The 25,810-nt window shown below is 48.8% G+C and overlaps 9 protein-coding genes across 9 annotated transcripts; 2 read left to right on the plus strand and 7 right to left on the minus strand.

The window, feature by feature from the left end:
* FTJAE_5119 (uncharacterized protein) lies at positions 1-761 on the minus strand (the record flags this gene model as incomplete). The annotated part of the gene is made up of 2 exons (XM_037351594.1): positions 254-581; positions 636-761. Coding segments are annotated over 2 exons (454 nt in total), but the record flags the coding sequence as incomplete, so codon positions are not given.
* A 1,565-nt stretch (positions 762-2,326) lies between these two features.
* Positions 2,327-4,437, minus strand: FTJAE_5120 (c6 zinc finger; the record flags this gene model as incomplete). The annotated part of the gene is made up of 2 exons (XM_037351596.1): positions 2,327-4,255; positions 4,324-4,437. The coding sequence occupies 2 exons, from the start codon at positions 4,435-4,437 to the stop codon at positions 2,327-2,329; spliced, it is 2,043 nt and encodes a 680-aa protein (XP_037207726.1).
* A 1,025-nt stretch (positions 4,438-5,462) lies between these two features.
* FTJAE_5121 (fluconazole resistance (FLU1)) lies at positions 5,463-7,062 on the plus strand (the record flags this gene model as incomplete). The annotated part of the gene is made up of 2 exons (XM_037351597.1): positions 5,463-5,606; positions 5,656-7,062. The coding sequence occupies 2 exons, from the start codon at positions 5,463-5,465 to the stop codon at positions 7,060-7,062; spliced, it is 1,551 nt and encodes a 516-aa protein (XP_037207727.1).
* Positions 7,063-7,298: 236 nt separating this feature from the next.
* On the minus strand, positions 7,299-8,710 carry FTJAE_5122 (hydrolase or acyltransferase (alpha beta hydrolase superfamily); the record flags this gene model as incomplete). Its single annotated transcript, XM_037351598.1, has 2 exons — positions 7,299-8,609; positions 8,663-8,710. 2 exons carry the CDS (start codon positions 8,708-8,710, stop codon positions 7,299-7,301), a joined length of 1,359 nt encoding a protein of 452 aa, XP_037207728.1.
* A 3,325-nt stretch (positions 8,711-12,035) lies between these two features.
* FTJAE_5123 (uncharacterized protein) lies at positions 12,036-12,948 on the minus strand (the record flags this gene model as incomplete). Its single annotated transcript, XM_037351599.1, has 3 exons — positions 12,036-12,605; positions 12,651-12,878; positions 12,928-12,948. The coding sequence occupies 3 exons, from the start codon at positions 12,946-12,948 to the stop codon at positions 12,036-12,038; spliced, it is 819 nt and encodes a 272-aa protein (XP_037207729.1).
* A 1,209-nt stretch (positions 12,949-14,157) lies between these two features.
* FTJAE_5124 (aliphatic nitrilase) lies at positions 14,158-15,240 on the minus strand (the record flags this gene model as incomplete). The annotated part of the gene is made up of 3 exons (XM_037351600.1): positions 14,158-14,373; positions 14,423-15,011; positions 15,083-15,240. The coding sequence occupies 3 exons, from the start codon at positions 15,238-15,240 to the stop codon at positions 14,158-14,160; spliced, it is 963 nt and encodes a 320-aa protein (XP_037207730.1).
* Positions 15,241-15,835: 595 nt separating this feature from the next.
* On the minus strand, positions 15,836-17,396 carry FTJAE_5125 (glycosyl hydrolase family 43; the record flags this gene model as incomplete). The annotated part of the gene is made up of 5 exons (XM_037351601.1): positions 15,836-16,492; positions 16,553-16,717; positions 16,771-17,158; positions 17,206-17,249; positions 17,304-17,396. 5 exons carry the CDS (start codon positions 17,394-17,396, stop codon positions 15,836-15,838), a joined length of 1,347 nt encoding a protein of 448 aa, XP_037207731.1.
* Positions 17,397-18,267: 871 nt separating this feature from the next.
* On the minus strand, positions 18,268-20,072 carry FTJAE_5126 (lactose permease; the record flags this gene model as incomplete). Its single annotated transcript, XM_037351602.1, has 5 exons — positions 18,268-19,170; positions 19,222-19,401; positions 19,450-19,564; positions 19,612-19,767; positions 19,816-20,072. The coding sequence occupies 5 exons, from the start codon at positions 20,070-20,072 to the stop codon at positions 18,268-18,270; spliced, it is 1,611 nt and encodes a 536-aa protein (XP_037207732.1).
* A 2,094-nt stretch (positions 20,073-22,166) lies between these two features.
* FTJAE_5127 (uncharacterized protein) lies at positions 22,167-22,883 on the plus strand (the record flags this gene model as incomplete). The annotated part of the gene is made up of 1 exon (XM_037351603.1): positions 22,167-22,883. The coding sequence occupies one exon, from the start codon at positions 22,167-22,169 to the stop codon at positions 22,881-22,883; it is 717 nt and encodes a 238-aa protein (XP_037207733.1).
* Positions 22,884-25,810: the final 2,927 nt, after the last annotated feature.

Consider the following 25,810-nt stretch of genomic DNA (forward strand, 5'->3'; position numbering starts at 1 on the left):
ATTATAAAGTTATAGCTTTTTCTTTTCTTTTTAGTCTTAAATAGCTTAATATAAAGCTACCTATTATAAAATATTCTTTAAGTCTAGCTCTTTATAATTAAGCTAGATAGAGACAGGTGCCTTGCCTAGAATAACTGCAGCCTGTTAATAATAAGGTCTTATTAAATTAATACCTTAAGGCCTTATAGCTCAGCTTGTCCTTGGCTTTGTCTTAAATCATTTATACCACTTAACCATGCAACTCTATACTTACAGAATTGCTCAACATCTGGCTTCAGCACCGTTTCCACAAGCTTAAAATCATCAACTGTGCCCCCTCTCAGGATACTAACTCCTGTATAAGCCGAAGACCTTCGGTACATGAGCGATCCGCATGTCGTGCAGAAGAAATTGGTCATCGCGCTTCCATCCCTCTCAATTGTATCCGACTGGCTGAACTGCTTGAGGTTCTCTTCACCGCGGACATGCTTCAAGTTTGTGTCGAGAACAACGATGCCAGTGGTGAACATTGAAGCCGTGATCTTGCGACAGTCACTGCAGTGGCAAACGAATGAGAAAACGAAGCCAGGCTTTTTCAAAGGCTGGTAACTATTAGTGAATGTATTGTGGTTCCTGTTTTCTTAAAGGGGCTTTACCAAGACCAGCTGAACTGCACCACAGTAGCATGTCGCTGTCGCTTCGTCTTCGGTAGACCATCCATCTTGTGCAAGTCCTGCCCGTGGGAAGAACTTTTCGTCTTTGTTGGATTCCTCAGTAGTCATGGTTTCGCAATTGAACGTGCGTATAGGTACACCCGAAGTGATGTTAAAGGGCGTTCACATGTGCTTAGAGACGTCAAGAGTATTGTAAAACTAGTAGCAACTTGGTTCTCCAAGATCTTGCCAATGTGACTTTTCATCGCAGATATATGGTCTGCCTGTTGTATTTAAATGATGTCGACGGATTCCTCAGTTCATTCGTTAAGCTTATCGCAGCTGAAACTCCGCAACTCCGCAAGATGCCGGTGTTGTTCAGTAATCATTGTCCCTATACACAAGGTATCTTTGATCCGTGATTATATAATTAGTCCGATATAGACTGTAGAAGTCTGAAAAAGACAAGGAAAGTTGACTCGGGTATGTAATTAACCTGTCACATTAGATCACACTGCGGTGACGCTTGTGTACTGCACTCATATAACTGTCCTTGGTATTCAAATCTCTAATTATTATTATTAAACGTTTAACTCACATATATACTCCTTTTAGATCCTTCAAAACAAACCAGCATTAACCAAAAGTTCTCAGCCCATAGTTTATCCTTGCCAATACATTAATCATCCACTTCGTGTATTATACCAATTCCCATTGAAGCGTCTACTGAGGCTTCTCATATGAATATCGTGGGGAGGATAGGACAGAGGATGTCGCGGACTTGCCGCCAGGTGCGTAGGCAGGCGATGGCTGAGGGTAGTAAGCAACTACAGCAGCGTTGACCGACTCATGGTGCTCTTTGGCATGGCGGACAATTGAGGACCAGACTCGGCGAGCGTTGATCTTGGTGGATTCCATTGTGTTCGGATTGTGTGGTGTTTTTGTGAGATAGTGGAGTTGGGTTGTATGTAGTAGTGGTTTTATAGGGCTGGTTGCAGTATGCAAGATATAGTTGTAAGTGGAGATAGTGTATAGATTTTGTTGTGATTGGACTTGTTTGCTTGTTTGAAGTGTTGATATCAGAGTTAAAGATTCTCTTGAAGTGACGTTTGTTCAATGAGTTGCTTGATGATGAGAATAAAAAAATATAATTTGCCAGGAAATCGCATGCTCTTATATCCTGTTCGACATGCTCTCTCACCTAGCATATGACTCTATAGAATTCTCTCGAATTGTCTCCCTGTAAAAAATTCCTGTTTGATATGACATGACATGACATGTCCTCGTTCAAGAATTCCCTTTCGGGCTTGGACAAACGAGCGACGCAATTTTCGCAGCGTGTGATTGGACGCCGGGCCGATGTCAATTTAGTGGCTGCACCCTGTGGCATGCGCTATTGTCAAAATCTTTAGGTCATTTGTCATCTTTGCTTAGAATGTCAACTTGACAATTGCGCCCTTCATTGAGTAGTGACCCTTCTGAGTCATACGAGCTTGTCGTCCCCTACGCCCTACAAAGTTTTCAGTACCTAGTTTTAACTTGTCATTCTCGTATTGGTAATCCGATAATCGCAATGACGCCCTTTTCTGACAACAGCGATGATTTTTTTCATGTCACAATGGATCACGCAATGGGCGCTTATTCTTTTTCGCTTTCTTGCAACGTCAATTGGGCTTTGTCACCGAATTATTAAGTCATTCTATCTCGACAAAGTCAATGCTCCAACCACGTTTTCCCTTGCAGGATATTTCTACGCAAAAACTTCGAGATTGCTCTTCTCTCGTATTTTGCTGCGCGTCATCCCGATTCTCTTCCGCATCTACCATTCGTGTCTTAATGACAGTCCATCCAGATCTTGATCCCTCACTATTATACTCTTTATCCAGATACGCTATCAATCTCTGGACGCGCTCGATGTCCCAAATGCCTTCTCTTGTATCGGGCCTAGACGCAACCCATCCTTTGATCCAGTTTCCTATTATGGTATCGGACATATGGTAGGCGCTGAGCATCGCAGGGAGCATTCCATATCCGTAGTTGTTAACGATGACGGAGAGATCATATGGGAGGCCGGCTGCAAGACGACAGATCTTGCGCAATATGGCCGAACGTTCAGAGGGAGAAAGTCTGGGGCCTGATTCTGGCGAGTACATCAGGTCAAGTCGAAGTGTAGATACGAGGTAATGCGTAAAGCTTGTAGCTGGCCTGACTGGTTCCGGGGCGGAAAGAAGCGTTAGTGGCTTCATATTGATATCTGCCTCTGGCCCCTCGCCGTCGAAGTCAGGGATATCTTCCGGCAATAGGCTAGCTCGCCATTGCTCGAGCTCAAGTCTAAGCTCATCGACACGCTGATCCCACTCCGCGCCTGGTCGAAGATTGGACCTCCATTTCTCTTCCAAATCATTCACTCTGGGCATGATGTAGAGCAGCCTATCGTACGGCAGCGTGGAGCCAGCGAGATATTGGACGAGAGACCGTGATGCCTCAGATGACACAACTTGTTCCTGTATCGAATGTGTACCCTCGTAAATCTCCAATAGGGCTGCTATTCTTGAGAAAGCAGAGACCAGGGATTCCCCGATCGTTGTCTCCCTCACAAGATTTAAATGGTTTGACAGGAACTCAACCGCTGCACGACCATGTACGCACCATAGCCTCATCTGTGCTCGTCTTAGTTCAAAGTGTGCCAGTAACAAGACCGTGCTAAGCCAAGACACAATCTTCTCTCGTCTTCCAGGACCGTGTTCGTTTCCTGGTGTTGGCATGTCAGGGTTCATATCCTCTATCGGTATATTACCAACGTCTCCAAGAGCTATGACAAAGTGTTCTAGTGCGTGTATCGCTGCCTGACTCCGTAGCTGGTGTCCCATATTGGACTTGGAGACTTTGAGAGCTGACAAGGCTAGGGCAGCATGGTAAAATGATGCACTGAGAAATCCAGCATCCATGATATCGTTCAGATACAAAAGTGTGAGGACGCCGTATGGTGATGTATCCCGAAGGTGATGGTAGTAGAGCATATCCTCGGGGAACTTCATGCTCTCGAGAAGCCCTTGAGGGATGATCGGAGCAGTGGAAAGTCCATTAAAAAATTGACTACTTCTCGGGGTCGTCTGTATTTTTGGAGGTAGCTGGGGAGATGAGACGCTCAATGGACCGAAGAATGGGAATGACGTTCGATGACTTTGATGCGATGTAGCAACTGGTGACACGATGTATGGTAAGCCATCACGAATATCTCCAGCCGGTGCCGATATGTCAACATCTGTATCAGGTATGAGACCTGAGTCCCAGGCTGCAGGTGTATCAGAAGATGAGAGTGCGGCAGTTACGTCGGAGCTATTGTTTGCCTGGCCAGCATCATAAATGGGACTTTGAGCCGCAATGCTATCGTTCTCCAACTCTGGTGCTGGAGTTGCATAAGAAGAATAGAACCCAGGTGGCGGACTCTGTGCTTCTTCCGCTTGTGGTGTATCGTCAAGACTACCTCGCCTGTCTGAAGACTCGTGTATCGCTTGGCCTGACCGTGTCCGGCGGGGAGAGTCATGTCTGAATAGCTTGTTCTGATCTTTGAAGATGATCTGGTTTGCATAACCACTGCATGGCATGAACAACCGTATGCACTGTGGATACCACGAATCAGTAACTCAGCCCTATGGAGATCGCACACGAGTCATTGGCATCGACTTACGTTATTGCATTCTGGCTTTGTCTCGTCACATTTCAGCCTCCGAGCTCGGCACGTGACGCAGCCATTGCGATTGCGAGTCTTGACGTTTCGGCGTCGTACAACGCGGCCAGACATTGCTCTGCACCAGTGTAGTTAATAGTGATCGGAATTGGCGGGAACAAACGAGCCAGGTCAATGTATCGCGACGTTTCCCTACTGCCAAACAAAGCGGAAGAGTCTGAGAGGTTGGCAATGACGACAGTTCGTACAGAATCACCGCATTGGGATAATTTGAACGAGCGGGGAACACATGCAAGGTGCTTGGGGTCTAGACCCAATTAGGCAGAGCCGTGTCGACTTATGCATATTGTAAACTGCCGACACAACTCTCTTCTCTGCCGTGTCATATCCTGCGATGATTCGCAAGGCTGAAGGGTGCATCAAGGCATAATTACATCAGAGAATCGTCCATCTCGAATCAACCTCGCGGATGTCGTGGTGAGGTTGTAGAGAGTGACTTGGTCATTCGCAACGTCCAGGGCCAATCACATCTAGACTACCCTTCCCAGACTTCGTCGACTTGATGCAATATCGCTCACTGACATCGTAGCCAGGTGAAGAATGGACAGACACAATGTCCGTCAACTACACTCACATAAAGAGTGCGATCTATGGAAGCGCACCTTAATGTTCTTGAGCTCAGCCTTAGAATGGACCCCTCTGTGTCCGGGCTATTACCGTGTTTCTGCTCATTGGGGGCATTATCATAGTCGATGAATTGTCACTTGAAGTACTAGGGAGCGGCAGGTCGGAGGCATTTCCGAACGTCTCTAATACAAGCCGCATTGCTACTGGACTGAATTGTTCAAGTAGATCCGAGGTCAGCAAACAAATAATAATGGCGGTATGCACGATCCCCACAATGGCTTGTCGGATGTAGCGTCCCCAAGCGGAAATGCTGAACGAGCTTGTAGCCAAGAGAAGGATTGTTAAAGTCGGAGAATATCCTACCACTCCGAGCAATGCTCACCTGGTTCCTGTTCGTGTGACACTACCAAATCCTCTATTATACTGTCTGTGGTGATAGTAATTGCATTTGTAATCCCGATCCGTCAGACGCCACGATCCCATACACAGGACAGCAGTCCTTTCATATCGTCATGGAGGTCTCAAAAGCGATATCGGATCCCGAACCAGGATCGTTGATTCTTGAGAAGAAGACGTCATTCGAGTCGCAACAAACAACAAGGGTCATCGTCACATTTGACAGCAATGATCCAGAGAATCCCAACAACTGGTCCAAGGTATGCGACTCCCATTTCGACCAAGGACTCGAGTACTGACAGATGTTAGGCCAAGAAGAGATTTGTGGTGTTTACCCTTACCTTGACATTATTCAATAGCACACTCTCTTCTTCCCTTCCCGCCAATGCCATGTCGCCGATGGCCGCTGAGTTTGGCATTGATGATACACGAGGAAACCCACAGTTGGCGCTTCCCATATCACTTTTCCTCGTAGGATACGTCTTCGGGCCTCTCCTCTTTGGGCCTCTTTCAGAGCTTCAAGGCCGCAAATACGTTCTCCAAGCGGCCTTCATCGTCTACATCCTGTTCACTCTTGCTTGCGCTCTGGCGCCGAATTGGCCGTCCATGCTAGTCTTCCGACTCATGTCAGGAATTGTCGGCAGCTCGCCTAGCACTCTTGGCGGCGGCATCATCGCAGACATACACAGCGACTTGACACAGCGAGGCAGAGCGCTCACATACTACTACACAGCGAGTATCTGCGCGCCATTGATAGCTCCAATAATAGCTGCCTACTTGGCCCCGATCTCTTGGCGATGGGCTTATTGGTTCAGTCTCATATTTGCAGGTGTGACCATCATTCCGCTGGCATTCTTACCAGAGACTTTCGGTCCTACCATCCTTGCCCGACGCGCGAAGAAGATCCGGCGATCTGCCGCAAAGACTGGCCAGGGCAACGTTGAGACCTATGCCGCGATCGAACTTGAAGCAAAGGGTTGGCGCAACCTTATGAGTGTCGTGCTTATTCGACCACTGCATATGCTTTTCACCGAGCTCATCGTCGCCGCAACGGCTACATACATCGCGCTAGCTTACAGCGTGTACTACATGTTCTTTCAGACATACCCTATCGTCTTCAAGGGCATCTACGGGATGTCAAACAAGAAAAGCAGTTTCATGTACCTACCCATTGCAGGAGGAATCTGCTTTGGCCTGGTGATTTTCTTTCTATGGGATGCCTACTACAGACGCTGCAAAAAGGCCGGTCGAACTTGGGCACAGAAGAATGAGTACAGCAGATTGCCTCTAGCATGCATGGGCGGGCCTCTTCTGGCAATCTCACTCTTCTGGGCTGGCTGGACCGCACGGTCCAGTATCTCGTGGGTGTCACCCATGATAGCAGGAATTCCGTTCGGAGCTGCCCAGCTTCTCATCAGTATCGCTCTAACGACTTACCTGGGCGATTGCTACGGAGTATACTCAGCATCGGCCATGGCGGCGGGAACGTGCCTACGAAATCTTGCAGGTGCTGGACTATGTATCGCTGCGGCGCCGATGTACACCAAGCTTGGTGTTGGGTGGGCTTCAACGCTTCTCGGGGTCGTGAGCGTCTTTATGTGTGCTATTCCGTTCATCTTCATTCGATATGGGAATACCATTCGAGAGCGAAGTAAGTTTTATCAGAGGCTAAAGGCGGAGATGGAGTCGTCACAGAGTGAAGCAGACAGTGATTGAGGCGGAGCGAAAACGACGCAGGGAATAAATAAGATGATAGTTTTGGGTTCTAATGTTAGATATGATACCTTTGAGTAGATTTCATCCTAATAATGCTCAGATGACACTTAAATGATTGAAGTATAAATATCTCCAGACAGTTCTAGCCAAGTGCGTGTACCATTTCACTAGATAATCCTCATAATGATTCAAGGCTATGGTATCGCCCCATTGACCACAAGTTCTTCTTATGGTGCTTACTTGGAGACCTTGTCAAAAACACCCTCAAGCCAGCCCAGTGTCTCCTGGGCAAGCTGATTCTCTGCACCGATGGCACAATGAACCCCAGATCCCAGCTCAGTCTTGAACAAAAAGTAGTGCGCCTGCTTTCCAAAGGCCCTCGCCATCTCCTCTGGCTGTTCCGGGGCAGTCGTGTCATCCTGGCCAGAGGCGACAAATACGGGGCACTTGATTTTGGACAGGCTTTGCTTATCAAGGTTGAACTCTCCAACCATGGTCAACCACTTGAAAGGACTCTTAGTGTTCCATGCCCACATTCCTTGGTTAATTGGCCAACTGAGTGCCGTGGGAATCTTGGGGTTTTTGAGAATGCTGTAGATCTCATCATCAAAGGCAGTGCTGTTCCCTGAAAGGAAGAGCTTGGTCAAAGCTGGAGGGAACTGCTCAAGGATGGAGCGCTGAAGGTTGAGCATCCCGTCAATAGCAAGTACAGCCGCCAGTCTATGTTCATGTGTCGCAGCCAACGGCGCAAGAAGTCCACCAAAAGACATGCCAATAAGAGCGACTCTATCAGGGTCAACATCGTGACGACTGCGAACATAGTCGACAACAGGGGTGATGGTCTCCCACCACTCGGGCATGAAGCCAAGATTTTGCTGGCGACGTACTGTCGCTTGTCCTGGTCCTTCATATGTGATGCAGTTCCAGCCTCGCTGGATGATCTCACGACAGTTGCTGTGGTAGAGAGCCTCTTGAGACCCATCATAACCGGTTCCGACAATGACTGTAGGAATCTTCTTGCCATAGCTAAGGCGTTTACCAGCGGGGAGTTGAGCATCCGCTGGGTAAAAGTACGCCGGAACAGTGAACTTGGTCGCCTTCAACTCAACAAAGGTCGGAGGCTTGGGAAGAAGGTCGACAGCCTTTGTGAAGCTTGCGTTCTGTTTCTGCCAGAGGATGTTGATGCGAGGATCAGATTGATTGCCGTGTAAGAAAAAGTCGGCACCCCTGTAGTAAGATGAGGACCGGAAGTAAGCTAATCGAGCAGAGACCCAGTCCTTCTTCTTCTCAGCAGCAACAGCTTGTTCACGGATCTTGTCCGCTAGAAAGTTGAACTCGCGATACCAACTCTCGGGATTGTTGGGTTCAATCACAGCGGCTGCTCGGAGGACTTCCCCTGTGGCGCTACCACCTTCGTTGGCTAGGGAAAGATATTCACTGAGGACGAACGAGAACTCGGTGTCATTGCTGAGTTGGAACATAGACGTGGCTGTGTTGGAAATGGTGGCATTTGGAGGATATGCCTCGGTGTCATGAGCTTTGGTGACCTATTTGTCTGTCAGTAGTCAATAAGATTAGAGGCTATGTCGGGGACGTATACTGCTGCAAGGAGAGAGCCCCATGCTACGATGCAAGGGAAGGAGAGCATCCTGAATAAGAGGACGATAGTAACAAATTCGCAAGTGTCTATGATGCGATTTGGTGACTTATCTATTGGAAAGAAAGCTGGTGATCCGGCATCATGACTTCTTAAATGCCATTCATCTCGGCGGCCTCTTCCCTCACCACGACGTCGTGATGTTAGACATGCTCGAATGGGTTACCTGATTAAACCTTCACTTCCGTGAAACTCCATTCTGAATACTTTTCAGATGATATGACTGCTGTAGGGCTGAGATTGATCTCGAATGAGATACTGTATTTGGACAAGCGAGTTGATGTTCATGAGCTGTGCTTACATGATGCGTCATGGCTCATGCTGACATGCCAGGAACAGTCTTACATAGTGCCGATATAACCGAGTAGGAAGAACGGTCGACTTATGACTGGCTTTCGGTTGGCATTCAATTGATAATCTGTCATCTTGATCTCAGCAAATTGCGGTTTGCTGTGACGTAGGTGAAGATAGGGCTGGTCAGTACCTGTGGCTGGGGCATCGCGGCAGTTTGACAGGCAAAATGGCAACTTGAGTTGGCTGTCCTTGAGCCAATTGTCAACGCAACGGCCAATGCAGAAGATCAAAAAGAGAAACACGGTCAAAAAGACAGGTTCTTGTCGGTGGAGAGGCTCGAACTCTCGACCTTTGGATTACTCTGATCTGTGACCAAATCACGCTTCGTGCTATGAGACCAACGCTCTAACCAACTGAGCCACACCGACAGTGCTTTGAGTGGGTTGTGATGCCCACTCAATTCGTTGGCGGAGAGCGAAAGAATTGCCGTACAAGAATTGACTTGACAAAGTCGAAGCTGATCAACTATGGACAACATTGCGGAGGTATCATCGGATTGTTGTTCCAAGACGTGCCTCCACAGACAGGTATCGCCCTGGTATGCTGGGCGTAAAGAGCCTGCGTCATCAAGTCTGTTCGCGCAAAGACCACCAGCTTGCAACTCAATCAACAAGTGTACATTCTCAACGGCAAAAGTTCAGACTCAATCCTTCCTGTAAACTCATCATTGCCGTGGAGTCTACTTACAGGCTTGGCCAAGCCCTTTGACACCGTCACGGCAAAGCTCCTGATGCTTCCCATTCATCATTCATCTAGTTCTTCAACGCTAGACACTTTCTAGTCAAGCAGACTGCAGACAGACCCACAGGCAACTAGCGAGAAGGGCAAAAAGAGAACATGCGGTTTGTGTGGATCGAACACACGACCTTCAGATATCGAATGATAGTGATTGAAGTTCAACTTCAGTCTGACGCTCTCCCAACTGAGCTAAACCCGCTTGTTGCTTTGCCGAGATTTGACTGGCAACATAGGCGACTGCTGGCAGCGAACCACGGACACTTGAGCTTTGGAGCATCCACTGATGCTGTCGAGTTTGTTAATCAATCACTCAATTGAGAATTGGGGGAGCTCTAATGACAATTGAGTGGTAAAGCCAGCCAGGCCTTGCGGGAGCGTTGGCGCGAGCGAAGTTTGTCTTGCCACCATCTGACGTGGCGAAACCGTTTGAGTCCAAGCTCAAGGGTAAGCTTGGATGGATGCTGAGAAAGTTAATTGATACATCTTCCCTGGGACAAAGGCGACGTTGTGGTAAAATTGTTACAATGCTGGCATATCAGTGTTTATTATTGCTTGATCTTTGACAAATGGTATTGTGGAAACAAGCAAGTTTTGTTGGTGAAGTGAATGAGGTGAGTGCTATTGTGTAGTGGATATCAGATTATGTGGTCAGCAATCAGGTTCAGTCGAACGCCAACGCGTATGTACAGGTCTGGCAGCATCGGCATAGTGCTATTCCGATGACAAAGAGGTATCTGGTGTTCTGTAAATGACGAAGAAGACAGCAGAACGACTTGAAGTAACATTGTTGCTAGATGTCAGCAGTCAAGAGAAAACAGAATCAGGGTGTAGCATCACTTGAATGCTATCAATATAGGCCAAAAGACATGCTCTGTCTAGTACATACGACCAAAGGTAGTGGANNCCCGCTGTTGTATGTTTTTGTCGGTTGCGTCTCTAAGTTGTCTTTCCTTTTGGCTGCTAGCGAGTGCGCGGCTTGACCGTGCTGAGCAAATTTTTGAATCGCTGGCTGACTGTCGTGCTCGTGTTATAGCTGAAAGCAGCCAACATTGGCCAGCAAGTGGTGCCTACTTCCAAGGTGACAGCAAACGCATGACGCACACGAATTTGCAGGGGCGAGTGAGGAACAATAAACATGATATACAGTGAGTGATGCATCGTAATGATTTAGCGTGAACAGAAATATGAAACGAGGTCAGAAGAATTGAAGCGCCGAGAAGCGGTGCTTGCAAAAGAGGTCGCTGCTTGATGCCATTCAATTGCCTGGCTTTTAGGCTCCAGGTGCTGGCTCTGACACCTCTAGCGGCCTCGCAAGATGCTGTGTTGACAGGAGAAGGAAATGTACCTTTTGCGTTGATGGCTCTTGAGCGCCGCCGTAGCAAGCGCCTGGTTGCAAATGCAGGGGTCCCCAGAGTGTTATCGCACTGATAAGCTGCCTGACCGGAGGTACCAATTTGTGGCTCGTCAATTCGACAGCCATCTGAAGGCTCCGCTATTGTTAGAGGACCCGCACTGTCACTCAGTACGAGCGCCTCGACGTGTCGTATCACGTCGCGTCATATCATGCCAAGTCCACTTCGGCCTCTAGCACGCGCGATTGAACACAGACACTCCTTGTCGCCGTGTCATTAATAACGGACTTCTTCTCCTATCACTTGTTGATTGCCGCTTTTTGGTGGCTCTATCTCTTTCAGTGCTTCCAGAGGTAGTGGAGATAATGCTCATGATACCAAAAGATTCACAGCCCGCGACGCGCTCTCCCAGCAGACTCTCAACTTCTATACTCTCATTGGGATCCTCGTGCCAATTATTCTCGGCTACCTGCAAAGCTAAAGAGGTCGCCTTGGTGTCGGAGGTAGGCTGCTCTACGGGTCCATGAGCCAAGACATCATGACACGTCGTTATCATGAAACCTCTTATCCAACAACTACTTGATGAGGGTTCAGTCACACGTCACAACAGTTGATGCCCCTTTCTGGTAGTTCAAGGGCAGTTACCGGAGGTAGAAAGCGTTCTCAGTATAAAGCCACATCCGCCTTTCGAGCTTGACTTGACTCAACCGCAACTATACAATCTCAAAGTCATCTTGGACACTTCACCAACTACTTTGATGGTACATTGTGGCTGCATGGCAATTACATTTAGCCCAGAAGTTTAATTAGCAGTAGGACGGTTCAGTATATTACGTGCTGCAGGACTGGGACTGTTATAGTTTCCATATGGCCTATATAAACCAAGGGACTGGAACATCGCATTCGATAAACTCCAACCAATCGATGCGTTGGCCAGCTTTTCCGATGCTTCGAAGATCCTGTTGTTTCCAGATACTCTCAATGACATCCCGTAGAACCTTGATGTTGCCAATGCTTCTCACGCTGTCCATTCTGTCAAGGGTATGCAGAATGCTGACGCGGTCTTGCTCATCAACTTCACATGCAATGATAAACACTGGCCATGGACTGGTTGCGACACCTAAATCTTTCAAGACTCCCAGGGCTTGTTGTACGTAAACGGTCCGCGTGAAATCGTCCTCCGCAATGGGATGCACGCGTTGGAGATAGACCAGTGTCGCTAGGCGATATAATTCAGCGATGGCCAGGATACGTTGTGATCTTAAGCCATCAGAGCACTCGATGGGCGCAGGTAACTGTCGGAGATTGTGAAGCTTCATTGCCAAATCGCACCTTTGTAGCGTCGAGGTGCTCGGACAGTCATGCGCCACGTGAAGTCGCATCATGTTGATCTCGTCAATAATCTCAAGCACTTCAACAGAACAGCCCAAGGACCCCACGATCTGGACCAGAGTCAGGAGAGTGGATGTAAGAATGTGGGCACTTACAAAAGACTTGTCACCACTGAAAGCGTCAAGAGCGGATGTTGAGACGGAGCCATGGGTTTCGTCAAGTCGCCATGATGGATGGTTGAAAGCAGCCAAAACATCGTGATATAGCCACCAAGTAAGAAGGAAATCTGAGTTTGAGCCGGGCGTATTTGTGCGCTGTTGCCTTATGATCTCCTTTGCTCCTTTCAAATGGATGTGCCAATTGTGCTCTTCTCTATCGAAGACCTATGAAATGTCAGTCATGGTATCGAACGAAATGGCTGGCCACACGGACATCGTAAACACAAAGCATCATTACTGCTGCAAGCTGAACCTGATTGGTTGATGTACATTTTGACCTCGAACTTGTGAGGGATATTGACAAGTTTCGAACTGCTTTCAGTTTGAACGACATTGCATCCGCAATCGAGTTGGAGTAATGGATCATTGCCACGGCTATCATCGCATTGAGCAACGCAAGAGCTGAGGTGTCTTGGCTTGACAAAGCCATGGGCAGTAATGTCGAACAAAAACCATTTTGAGCTTGAGTTGTGGAGATCATTGGAGATATAATGTTTTGATCTGTTGCCGTTAGCCAGTGTCCAAGGAAATGGAGAGCATCACACACAATAACCGAGAAGCATCCCTGCACGATCGAGCAAGGGGTTATGAAGTGTAAGACTGCGTCGAGGTTGTTGGAGGAGATTCACAAGTATATGTTCATCACTCTTGGAGACAGCAATGTCGACGTCTGATGAAGATGTGTTTAAAAAGTATTTGCCATAGTGAACCGATTCAGAAAGTCTTGTTGGGGGTCGATGCTCAGCAGGATCACGCTTTCTCCGCCGCCCATCATGACGATCAGGCCAGAGAAGCTGAACGCCATACCCAAGACATTTTCTTTGTGTCCGAGTGCAATTATCACATCTTGGAGTTGTCCTATCACAGCCGATCTTGCGCCCTGCACTTGTCAGCTTGGAAATGACCATAGGATATGTCATCTTACGTTTACAGGTCCAACAGCTTTGTTTCGGCAGCATCTTCGTCTTGCTATTTAGCACTGACTGAATCTGAGGACTCGCGTTCTGATGATACTAATAGCAAGACCTCGGATGAATTGTTAGTTTGTTTCGGTATCTTGTCTCTTCATGGCTCAATGTGTAATGGAAGTCAGCGGGGTTCAGAGTATGATACGTCAGCCGCCAATAATCGCCATATTCGTAACCCAGCCCAATCAGGCAATTCGACCCAGCATTTCATAGTGCCTGATAAGTTCAAGGTTGGCGCAGTACAAACTGGAAACGGACTGACTGAATGCCACGAGAATAGCTATATCCTAAGACATTAGGCTATTGGCAAGTTTTGCAATTGGAAATTTGAGAAGACGAGTAACTACGAGCGCTATCATAACAACGAATCCACGAATGATCCAAACCTCCACAGAGAACAAACTCGCCATGGCGATGGTAACACGACCCTTGGATAAGGCTAGAGAGAGACCGCATCACGAGATCTTGCCTCGTCACTAATCCACGATGACATGCTTTGCCACCTTCTCGTTGACTTTGAGACTCAGCAGGTCAGGCCGCGCATAATGCCCAACAACATCAATGAAAGCCTTGGGCTTATCAATATCTCTCAGATTGACCACAGCCGTGATGATGCCCTCTTCGCCGTCACCGATAGGCTCTGCAAGTGGCTTGCCGTCAGGCCCAAAGATCATCGAGAATCCACCACCTGGCTACATCACCAGTCAGCAGTCTGTCCATCTTCAAGTGAAGTCATCTTACTGTTTTTGTAACAGGATTGCCTGTAAGTCCATTCCTTTCCAAGTTCTTCTCAGTGAGAACCTGTGAGGCCACAGCGACAAAAGTTGCCCCTTCGATGGCCATGAACTGACTTGCGCGATAGCTCGCCTCGCCAGTCTCATGGTACAGCCAAGCAAGCTTTTCAGGGTCTGGCATCTCAAACTCAGCTGGCCAGCTGGCGATATGTATTTGCACACCCTGCGCATATTCATTGTATCGAAGCAATGGCTGCAAATGCTCCCAACAGTTCAAGGCGCCAACCTTTCCGAACTTGGTATCAACAACGACTTTGAGCGATTCAGCTTGTCCTTCACCCCAGATTGTTCGTTCCACGTGAGTTGGCTTGATCTTCCGTCGATGATGGATGATTTTACCATCTGTATCGATGAATGACTGTCCCATATACAGGCTTGCTCCATCTCGCTCACTGTACCCGAGAACGACGAACATACCTGCTTTCTTGACGGCTTGTTGGATTCGTTTCATCTGAGGTGAGTCCCGGCGCATTGAATTGGCCATGTACTCGTGGATCCAAGCCCCGTTGTTGATGACTGGTGACGTCCACATCTGCCTGCGTAGTCGAGTTAGCACCACGCGTATATAGCAGATGAAACCGTCCCAGCTGACAGATTTCGATCATACCATGGATAACCGGGGATCCAAACTTCGGGAAACCCAAGTACTTGAACTCCATCGGCGGAAGCTTTCTCGATCAAGGAGATGGTTTTGTCAACGCTTCCTTCAAGGTCGAGCCATACAGGCTCTGCTTGCACAGCACCGACTTTGACACCTTGGTCCATGATAGGGAGAGTAAATATTGTTATTACAAGTTGAGGAAAGACAAGATCCGGATGGCGCGCTCTGCTACTTTTCCATCTTGATGCTGAGGCGAGAAGGCCTATTTATACGTGGCCAAAGTATTCATCTTTCAAGTCTCATGATAAGTGAATGCTTCATGATGGTAGTTGGTGCAGGTGACATGCCGAGATCCGTGTCCAAAGATGTCTCAAGGAAATAGTTTGCGATCTCAAGCCCAACAGACGTTGCATCGTTGATACCATTGCTCCAAGACAAGCAATAAGATCCACTATGGTGCACGTATCATAAGACCTGATTACTTATCGTATAATTATGGCCTATTTGGGATACAAAAGCCGGCATCTAGCCTCCTGCTTGCTACTACCCCGCATGAACTAATGGCCAAGTTCGCAAACTCATGCCTCACGATTTTCACTAATGGGTCTTCGATGGAGTCAAATTGAATCCAATGACTAACTTATGTGCTACAAAGAAGCACACTCGACTTCAGTGACTGACATTGTGCATCCAGGAGGGCGCCAAAATTGCATCCGATTATAACACCTCATATACCTCAACATCATCTTTCCGTCCAAGTTATGCCGCTGGTGGCATCAGCGCATCCACATCAGGACCCCATCCATCATCATTGGAAATGGTGATCGTGTTATCTGACCCCTCCTTCAGATCAAAGAAACCCCTGCTGAGTCCCGTCTGAGAAAGATGGCTGGTAGACAAGAACGCAAGCTTCTGAGATTCGCCGTTAACGTTGACGGTGGCATATCGTGATCCGGTGTCGCCATTTCGGTACTTGACGTTGATAGTTGCTGTTCCGCCAGAGCTCTTGATGTTCTTGAATGTAAGAGTGCCTTTCTTGTCACCTCCGATGTAGCCGACGGCTTTACCGCCACTGCATTCGCTGCATGAGATGACTCTGGCATCATTACCCATCGTGGCGGTCTCACCCTCAATCTTTGTCATCTTTGTCTCAGACCAAGTTTCCTTTGAGAGGTTCGGCGACCAAGAGTCGTACCAGCTGAGTGTAACCTTGTTGCCATCAACCTCGAGGGGAAGCCAGACGTAGGTGCTAGCAGCAAGGTTTGTAGAGACCCAGCGATCACCGATGTAGATGGCGTTGCCGTTGCCAAGAGGCTGAATGTAGCTGACCTGGCTCTGATAGGTCTTTGATCCCACAGGTGCAAACTCGGTCCAGTTGGACCATGGACCAGATATCGACTTGGCGTAGCTGTAGATCTATTGTGATGTTGAATTAATAAACTTGCAGTATAGACAAAGGTCAGGGGGGCCGCTTACATTGTCATTGGCATTCCAGCCGGTCAGATGAGAGCCAAAGATAAAGTAGTATCCGTTCTGCTTCAGCATAGCTGGGGACTCAGCAAAGTACTGCCACTCGTACGTGATCTCAGTGACGTTGAGGTAGTCGTCTGACAATGCCATGATTCGCGTTCCATACTCTCGCTGTAATTTGATCAGTTCCTGTCCTCAACCAAAGCGCACAGTGAAAGGCTTACGTCTTCAGTCAGGAGATATGCTGACCCATCATCATCTTTGAAAAGTCCCATATCACGACTCTGCTTACCAAGAGGTCTGAAGCTTCGGTAATAGGTATACTTACCGCATACACTATCACCAGTTGCGATACCAACCCGCGCATCCTTGTAGTCTGGGCTGTCGATGTGCATGTAAAGAACATACTTCTTTGTCTGGTCGTTGTAAATGACCTTGGGTCTCTCAACGATACGGTTGGGACCGAGGTCCCCTGCATCGCTGGTGCGGGAGAGGAGAGCGCCTCGGTATGTCCATTCGACGAGATTGGTGGAAGAGTAGCAGTTGACGTTCTGGAAGTATGTTCCGTCGGTCTTATCCTCGCCGATCATGTAGTAGGTTCCATCAACCTCACTTGGAAAGTCAGATCTCTGTCCGAGAAGATGGAGTGTGACACTTACATCAAGCCGTGGCCATGAGCTTGGACATGCTCACCAGTGTTGGTCTAAGGAGAGTCCGGTCAGCAAGTGATCACACATTGAGCTTTGAGTTGACTTACAGCTGTCCATGTTGCTCCGGATACGATGTCAAGAGAAGCCTGCACCGTGCTGGCTGCAAGGACAGTAACAAGAGTCGAGAAGAAGCGAGGCATCGTGCGATCTGGCATGGGACTTCTGCAGTTCTTGGAGCTTGATCTGGACCAACTTGAGGATTACTCCAGGTTCTTATTATACTTCGCCCCGGCTCAATTCTCTTTGCGGTATGCTCGGACGCCGGCGAGACATGGCCCGACGTGAAGAATCTCTTTTCTGGGGTAAGTCTCCGTTACTTTACACTCGACCTCTTCTTAGCTCTACTCGGGTATTCGGTACTTGAAAACCAGTTTAAGTTTATATGATCGACATTGCAGTTTCCTCCATCGGCTTTTTTCATATGCGCACCAATTTGGAGACTTTGGTTCAATCATAGGAACCTTCCTTTGTGAGTACTTCACATGATCTGCCGGCCCATATGCGGGGCCGACGTAAACAAGGAGTGAAAGGTCTGGGGTAATCGACAGGGGGAGATGGAGTGATGCCCGGGGGTGTCGGAGCCGGGAAGAACATATCCTTGTTCCAACGTTACCTGAGCCAAGACTTTTGCACCTCGTGGTGCATGTTGCATCGGACCATCGACGGAGTAATGGCATGCTTACTTCACCGTCTGAACTCTCATACCGTGTCGCAAATCCAGCTTGACAGATGCGATGGTTCAGTTGAGGTTCGTGGCGACGTGCAGTCAATGGTACGTCCTCTGCCAGGGGCTCGGAATTATACATGGAGCGTGATAGAATCATTGGCCGTGCGAAGATACGTGAGACCGCTACTGTCGTGACAGGACACTACGTAGTCCCGAAATGATCATTTCTTAGTTTCTTCGATATGGCAGAGTATTACAGAGGTATATCGTTGTAGATTAACCAGGCTCTTTGAGATCTATACGCATATCGACAGACAGCCTTCTATACCACAGCTCACAGCTGTCTAAACATCAATAACCTTTGCCTCATTCTGGTTCATGGTCGCCCGAACCGTCTCAGCAGTCCTAGGCTCTAGCGACTTCTTAACAGGGTTAGGGGCATCAAAGACCTCATTAAGCTCCTCCAGTGTCCTGTCCTTCGTCTCTGGGAAGAAGAAGAAGATAAACGCAGCCTCAAGCAGGTCCCAGAACACGAAAACCAGATAGAAGTAGTAACCGATCTTCTCAAAGGCTGGCCCTGAAGAGTAGGCCAGGACAAGGGAAATACAGCTGGATGCCCAGTTACCCAGTGCTGTTCCCTTGGCTCGTGTCGAGGTAGTGAGTGTCTCTGCGATGTACATGCTTTGCTGAGCCGTCCATCCAAGTGAAAAGACGACGCCGAAGAGGAAGACAAAGGCGATGGTGGTATTCGCTGCGTTCTTGTTGCTTGGGTCGTCAACTGCCATCTTGGATGTTCCTGTGATGACAGCGAAGATGACTGAACAGAAGAGGATGCTGTAAATGAGAAGAGGTCGACGGCCAACACGGTCAGTCAGACGGGCACCGATGACCGAGCCGAGGAGTCCAAGAACGCTGTTGGTAGCATTAAGAGCAAGAACAAGCTTCTCATCTTTGATACCAGCCGTGTTCATCATAGCGACGAGGTAGTAGCTTGAGAGCGAGTTACCAGATGCTTGACCCATGATAGCCATACCGAGAACACAGATGAGACGTCGCTTGTTGCTGTGCGAGTTCCAGAGCTCACGGTAGTCCCACCATCTCTTGTCTGAAGCCTCAGTCGAGATCTGGGCCATCATCTCCTTCATCTGAAGTTGTACAATAGGGTGGTCGACTGATCCTTCGCCGTGATACTTGGCGAGGATGGCAGCAGCTTCATCGTGCTTGTCATTGGCGATCAACCATCGGGGCTATCACTAGGTCAGTAAGTGAACGGTGGTGATATTGACAAAGAGACCTACAGATTCAGGGAGGAAGAATGCAAAGATTGCTACAACGCCAGAGGTGACGAGCTGGATCCAGACTGGGACTCTCCAGCCATTGTCGCCTTTGATGTAAGCGCTTCCATAGGTTGCCCAGCCAGCAATGATAGCTCCGACAGGCCACATGCAGTTGTAGAGACCGGTGAGCGTACCTCTCCACTAAATTCTTGTCAGTAACGTTTTGGTAGTCTTGGCAATGCTGCTTACCTTGGGGTGAGCAAGCTCGCTGACGTAGGTTGGGGCAGCGATACAGCAGTACGAAACACCGAAGCCGAGGAGGAATCGACCACCCATGAACTGAGGCATGGCTTTCGCAGTTGCCCTTCGCCTTGTTAGCGCTGCCGGCAAAGTTTCGAGGTAGTTACTCACTGAACACAAGTGCCGATGATGATGATGAGAGCACCAGTAAACATTCCGGCGCGGCGTCCAAAGCGATCAGTGGTGAAAGGGACAGTTGGGGCTGCAGCAATGCTGCCAACGTTGTAGATCATGAAAACAATGCCAGTAGCAGAACCATCAGATTTCCTGTAGCAGGTCAGTCAAATGTCACTCCCCGCGAGGTTAAGAACCTACATGTCAAAGGTTCGCTGATAGGACTTCATTCCGTTCAATCCACCCATCAAACTGCCATCATAGCCATTGAGACAACCACAGCAATACGCCACGAAGAGCACAGCATAGAGCTGAAACATAGACGGTGTCCATGGTGAGAACTTGTTGTTCTCAACTTCGTGCGCAATCTCAGTTGCGAGTACCTCTGGCGGCAAGTCATTGGTCAGATCGCGATGGAGTACATCGGACTTCTCGAGCTCGTCACGCTTCTCAGACATGATGTTGACCTTGTGTACGTGTCTTTGGGTAAAGTTGAATGACACAATGGAAGGGAACAAGCATCAATGAGAGACTCAAGAGAAGAGGAGCGAAGAGAGAAACCTCTTTTATAGATGACGATCCCAAAATGGACTCATGTTTCCGCGTTAGCTGTTTCTAGCCAACCGGTCGGCGCCGCAGCCGAAGTTCACCGGTCGTTTTGCGAAAATTAGGCATGGCTCTTCGGTTCGTGAATAAACTCAGTGATAAAATCCGGGGTAGAGGCAAGGAACCAGCATCAAATGGCTCCGGGGAGTCTGCGGGGAAATTCTTAAATCTGATAAAGATCGACAAAACGCTTTGAACTTGGCGACATCGACTCCGGCTCCGACATCCCCGATCGAAGCGCTCCAATTGATTTGGGGACGAGTGGAGAGGGAGAGTCACATGGAGCAAAGACATGCCAGCCTCTCCCGATTCGCACTCGTGCGATGCCTTTTGATTTAAACTTGGGTCTCGTGTTTTCTTGCTACCAGAGGCCAGCTTAGCCTAAGGTAATAAAATAAACTCTATAAAAGGTATCCTAAACTTATCCTAAATTTATACCAAGTTACCTAAGTCTTTTTACAGTTATGTTTAAGGTCATCAAGTTTTATTTCCTCCCTTAGGCTAGCTACTGACTTGAAATAAATCTTCTAGGATAGCTTGTAATTCAAGGCATTCAACGTGGCAAAAGACGGATCAGAGTCGATTGGCATTTTGTGACACGGACAAAAATAATTGACAAGACTGGGATTCGAACCCAGGCCCCTTTCGAGACTGCGAATCGTTACTAGTTCGAATCGAACCTGAACACAGCGCCTTAGACCGCTCGGCCATCTTGCCTTTTGATTGGATGGACACTGAGTCCTCTTAGTACCCTATCAACAGCAGCATCGGCATCGTTCAGTCTCATTGTTCCAGAAAGTCAAAGAGCTGTCCACGAGTTAGCAGCAGCCTCCTTTCCTTTGCTACCGCACCTAACAAGGCAAGACCTATCAAGTCAGCTCTGTGGAGGCAGGCACTCCACTCTCTCTGTTCCTACCTTATGGCTCCTCGGCCTCCCTTTTGTTTTTCGCCTCGTCAGCCAAGTCCGGTTCTCGCAGCTTCAACATCAACAACCTTTATCAAAAGTTGTCAAAATTCATCATCAATCATCAATCATCAAAACTCATCATAAGTCATCAAAACTTACCACATCTTCTTTAAACTAATCAAAATTCATCAAAAGAGCACGCTCAGGCCTCGCGATCAAACGAACAAAGAGGTAAGGCGGGCACCAAACTCCGTGTCAAACTACCAACTAACCAAAACGCCAAGGCAATGGACAGCTCACAGAACCAGGCTATCAGGGATCGTCAGCGACAAAACAGGGAAACCCTGATTGCAGAAAGGAAAAGGGAACTTGAAGGGTTATGGCAAGACAGTGAATAGTGCCCCCAAACATTCGCCCCTACAGACCCCGACAATGTCGACATCTTGAGAATTATGCTCAAAATCTCAATACTACAAAAAGAATGTAAAGAATGTGGTAAAAAGCCTGAAGATCTGTGGGAAGAAGGTGGAGCTTTGCGCAAGGCGGTCGGAAATTCACGAAGTCGAAGGCTGACATCCGCTGCTGCCTAGAAGGCTTTTGATGAACTGGAAAGTCAGGCAGCTCAACAAGGAGGCGGCGGGAATTGAGAATGGTCCGATACCTTATGGAGAGGTGCTGAAGAAGTAGGATTTATACAAGCAGATTCACTTCCAGCAGATTCACTTCCAGCTGCAATGTCTCCAGCATGAATGCACTTCGTTTCGCCAACACCATCGACAGAATCGAGTTTCTTGCGGACACGAACCTGGTTGCCATCTCGAACAAGACGTTCTTCACCCAAGTCAAGCTAGAAATGTCAGTCAATTCACGGATTTATTGCCTTATCTTGGCAGACACTCAATGATCCCGGAGGATGTCAATCACGTATCAAAGTCCCATACGTCTAAACGCTACACTGATGAGCTGTTGGTGTCAAGCATAAATACTCCTCCTTCTCTTCTTACTCGTTCCCCAAGCAATATACCAAGATAACTCCATTATGGCTTACCGACAGAACGATCATGAGCGAACACCGCTCGCGTCTGACAGCCAGGCCAACAACGATGCTGCTTACGAGGATTACATGAGACGTTACCGAGCCCGAAATCCCAACTCAAACTGGGAACCCAAGACGCGAAGGATGGCCGGGCCAATGTATAACCCAACGCCATGGCTATCGCCTGCCACTACTCCTGACTACCGCGAGCGGGATTTTCTTGATCCTTTTGTAGTTTCTGATGGACACCGTATTACGCCGAGACTACCCCCACCACGTGAATCCCCAAGAGTTGAACCTCGAGGGGTTGAGCCTCAAAGAAGACGGGACCCTGATGAAAGCCCGCAGTGGGAATACGTTCCCGGTGAAGGATACAGGCAAGTTGAACCAGGTACCCGTTCGGGAGCTAACCAGCAGCACTACTCGAGGAGAGCGAACGAGCAACAGCGGCAAAACGAGCGTAGATTCTTGAGTGATGTGCAATCTGAAGTTGGCAGGGATAGTGGATATCCTCAGGTCAGTAGAAGCTACCAGGCCGACAGAAGAGAGCCTCAAGATACCAGAATGGACCGTAATACTAATACTCGAGCTCCTATTCCGGATATGTGGACTGCTACACCAGAAGCAAGGGAGTGGATGGGAAGAGTGCAGCGGGAAGTGAACATTCGAGGTAGATATCCAGGAGCTAGTTTCAGTGAGCGAAGTTTCTGGCGTCGATAACCTCTCTGATATTTAGATCAATGATAGTCTACTTCGTAGTTTAGCATAGTCGCATTTTACCCATTCAAACATGATTGATCGCGCATTGCAAATTGGGCATGATCCTTGGATGTGATTGACACGGAACTCCCAAGAAAGCACAGATCCAGGGTAAGCTAACGCTTGGAGCCCGCAATATTTGAGTCACAACGGGAGGGCTCAAGCATCACTCCAAACGGGTGGGATCTTTGAAGGCAGAATCAGTCTCAATAGACTTGCATTCTCAGATCCCGGAAGCAGTTTGTATCAAAGTAATTCACCCACGTTGAGCGTTTTTCACTTGTCAAGGTTCATGAACCCCACCCACAATTTGGGCACACCAGAAATTATCCACTGAAGCGCAAAAACGTTCCTACCCGACGTCATGTCTTTATTCAAGGCCTACCAATATTCTCGTCTGTGTCTCCAGCACCAAAATTACATTATTCAACCTTGAGCGCGATTGTTTCAGCGAAATTCCACTTCCCTGCAATCCTTGGTTATCGTTGATGACTAACGGTCGCGAGCCCAAAATTTCTGCCACCAGCATCGCTGAAGCAAGCTCCTCCTCTTTCCAACTTGCAACTGTCAATCAACACACCAAAGGCTCAAAGCAGCACAAATACAATCTATTCCGCACCGAAATGAATCACTCTCGATTACTGTCTCTGCAACTCGTCTCCTTTCTCGCACTCGCACCTCCGTGATCAGGCAACTCGACCTGGCTTGCCCCAGCGCCGACGCCTTGCCAGCTATGCATGACCTGTTCATCGCCTGCAACACCGTGAACCCAGTACATTTTGTACTCGAATCAATCGGACGCCATTTACGGCCCTGATTTCGCATTCTCCGACCGCTGAAGTTTCCCCCCTTGCTTGCAATCATCATCGCCTGACAACCTTCGCGTCTCAGCCCGCGTCTCAGCCCGCGTCAATTTTGCATTGCATGTACAAACGATCTGCTTCCTACGCCCTGACGCATACCATTTCCTCGAATCCATACCTCAAGATGACCGTATAATACCGTCGCAAAACGAGCGGCTTCTGTAACACCGCAAGCGTGCCTACAGTCGACCGTGGCTGTCCGAGCCGTTCGAGCAGACCTGTTGTGAAATGATGCCGAAGAATACATGCTCTACCTTGAAAATGGTCCCTCCGACATGAACAGCGTAGCGCACGCGGCCTTCATGCTTTCAAGCAAGACCAAGAGCTCCCGCTGCATTCCTCGACTTTATCCCACGTGTCTTCGCAGCCCTTGGGGTACCACAGAGGCCCGCTCTTTTCCGAGGAGTCGCTGGTGAGGTACACCGCATTGACTTGCCATGATCACGACAATTGCAATGAGAAGAGCCGACCTGAACACCGCTGCGTAGTCCGGCCGGGTGCCGATCGAGATGGGCAAGCAGCTTTCTGCATATCAACAGAACGATAGCCAGAGCGCAGCACGAAGTCTCCGGCTGGCGAACAAGTCGAAGTTACGGACGAAACTCTGGTGTTCCCACCAGCACCTCGTTGCTGCCGACCGAATCGAAGCCGTGACCGCCAGCATGAACGAAGATGCCACACCCTCTCTTTCGCCTCCATGAGAGGGCACCCGACCAGGCCTGTATGTAGTCGCTACGGTCGACACTGGGCGGCACCAAGTCGTTTCGCGACCTTGCTTCATGTGGTCAATCGACTTTGCCATTGCCGCCAATACTGCCTACATATATGCAAACTGTATTGCAGGCACAAAGCCCTGAAAGCTGTATCTGGAGCACTGGGAACTCGGGAATTTACACGCCCCCGTTGTTGCCGAGCTGATTTGTTTCGATTCGCTGCACAGTTTGCGCCTGGCTATGCGGACCAGCTCAACTCTCACGAAGCGAAAGAGACGAGCCACATTTCATCAGTTTCGCCCTCGAAGTCATCGCCTACCTCCTCATGACTCATGCGGTGCTCGCTTCGTCGTGGGTGTCGCCGCGAGAAGCGGCCTGCTCCAATTCTAGCGCCATGCTATAATTATTCACTGTTCCCGAGCCTGTTGCTGTGAGCAAAGCTCTCCGAGACGACTTCAACATCCCTTTAAGCCTTTCCCCGATGCTCAGGGCCTCGTTCTGTTGTCTGTCACCGGCCTGGAATGCAGGCCAGCGACTTGTTGTCGACTCGTGAACCAAGTACCTCAATCCTACGGGCACCCGCGCCATCTCTAGCCCAGATGCTGGCATCTGACTTTGAAGCGACCGCTTCGAGGCTCTTACAGCGCTGGCCCCCTCAACGACATCAAGAGATGACGATCATGTCGACGGTTTGCTGCTGCCAATTGAGTCGGACCAAGCCAACAAAGCCTCAATGTTTACTTGAACCACTGAAGAGTTCCCCGTCGCCGGAGACTCGGATGTGAAAAAGACCTCGGCATGTGGCGAATCTGCAATTTTGAACAAGTTGTCGAGTGTCGTTGGTAGAAGATGGTTCGAGGCTACCAGACAGCTATGTGACTGTTGAGACTCATGCCGTGACGGACACTTCCCTTCGGATTCACTATCGCTGACATCCGGCCGGTTCTTCTCTTGTCGACGATCCTGCAAAGCACTTGGACCCAGCCAACCAGCCTTGAGTGGTGCCTGCGACCAGTGGGATCGGAACAATTCTCGCCTGCATCGTTGTCACGCATACTGAACTTCCTTTGACGCTTTCAAGGACCGTCCTCCCCTGTTCCTCAACTCCATCGACAATAACTTGGCATTGGCTTGCGTCATGAGCCCAACACCATCTTTATACCGGCGTTTTGTATCTCGCAAGCAGTCGGGACAAGGATGGCATCTCGCCGCATGTTCAGCGAAGCCAGTAGACAGGAATGAATGACCAGATTTCGATGTTGGACATTAGCCTTTTTCTGAGCCGAACATGCCGCGGTGACATGGCCATTGC

This window comes from Fusarium tjaetaba (genome assembly GCF_013396195.1).
Source record: "Fusarium tjaetaba strain NRRL 66243 chromosome Unknown NRRL66243_c0000097, whole genome shotgun sequence".
Classification (NCBI taxonomy): domain Eukaryota; kingdom Fungi; phylum Ascomycota; class Sordariomycetes; order Hypocreales; family Nectriaceae; genus Fusarium; species Fusarium tjaetaba.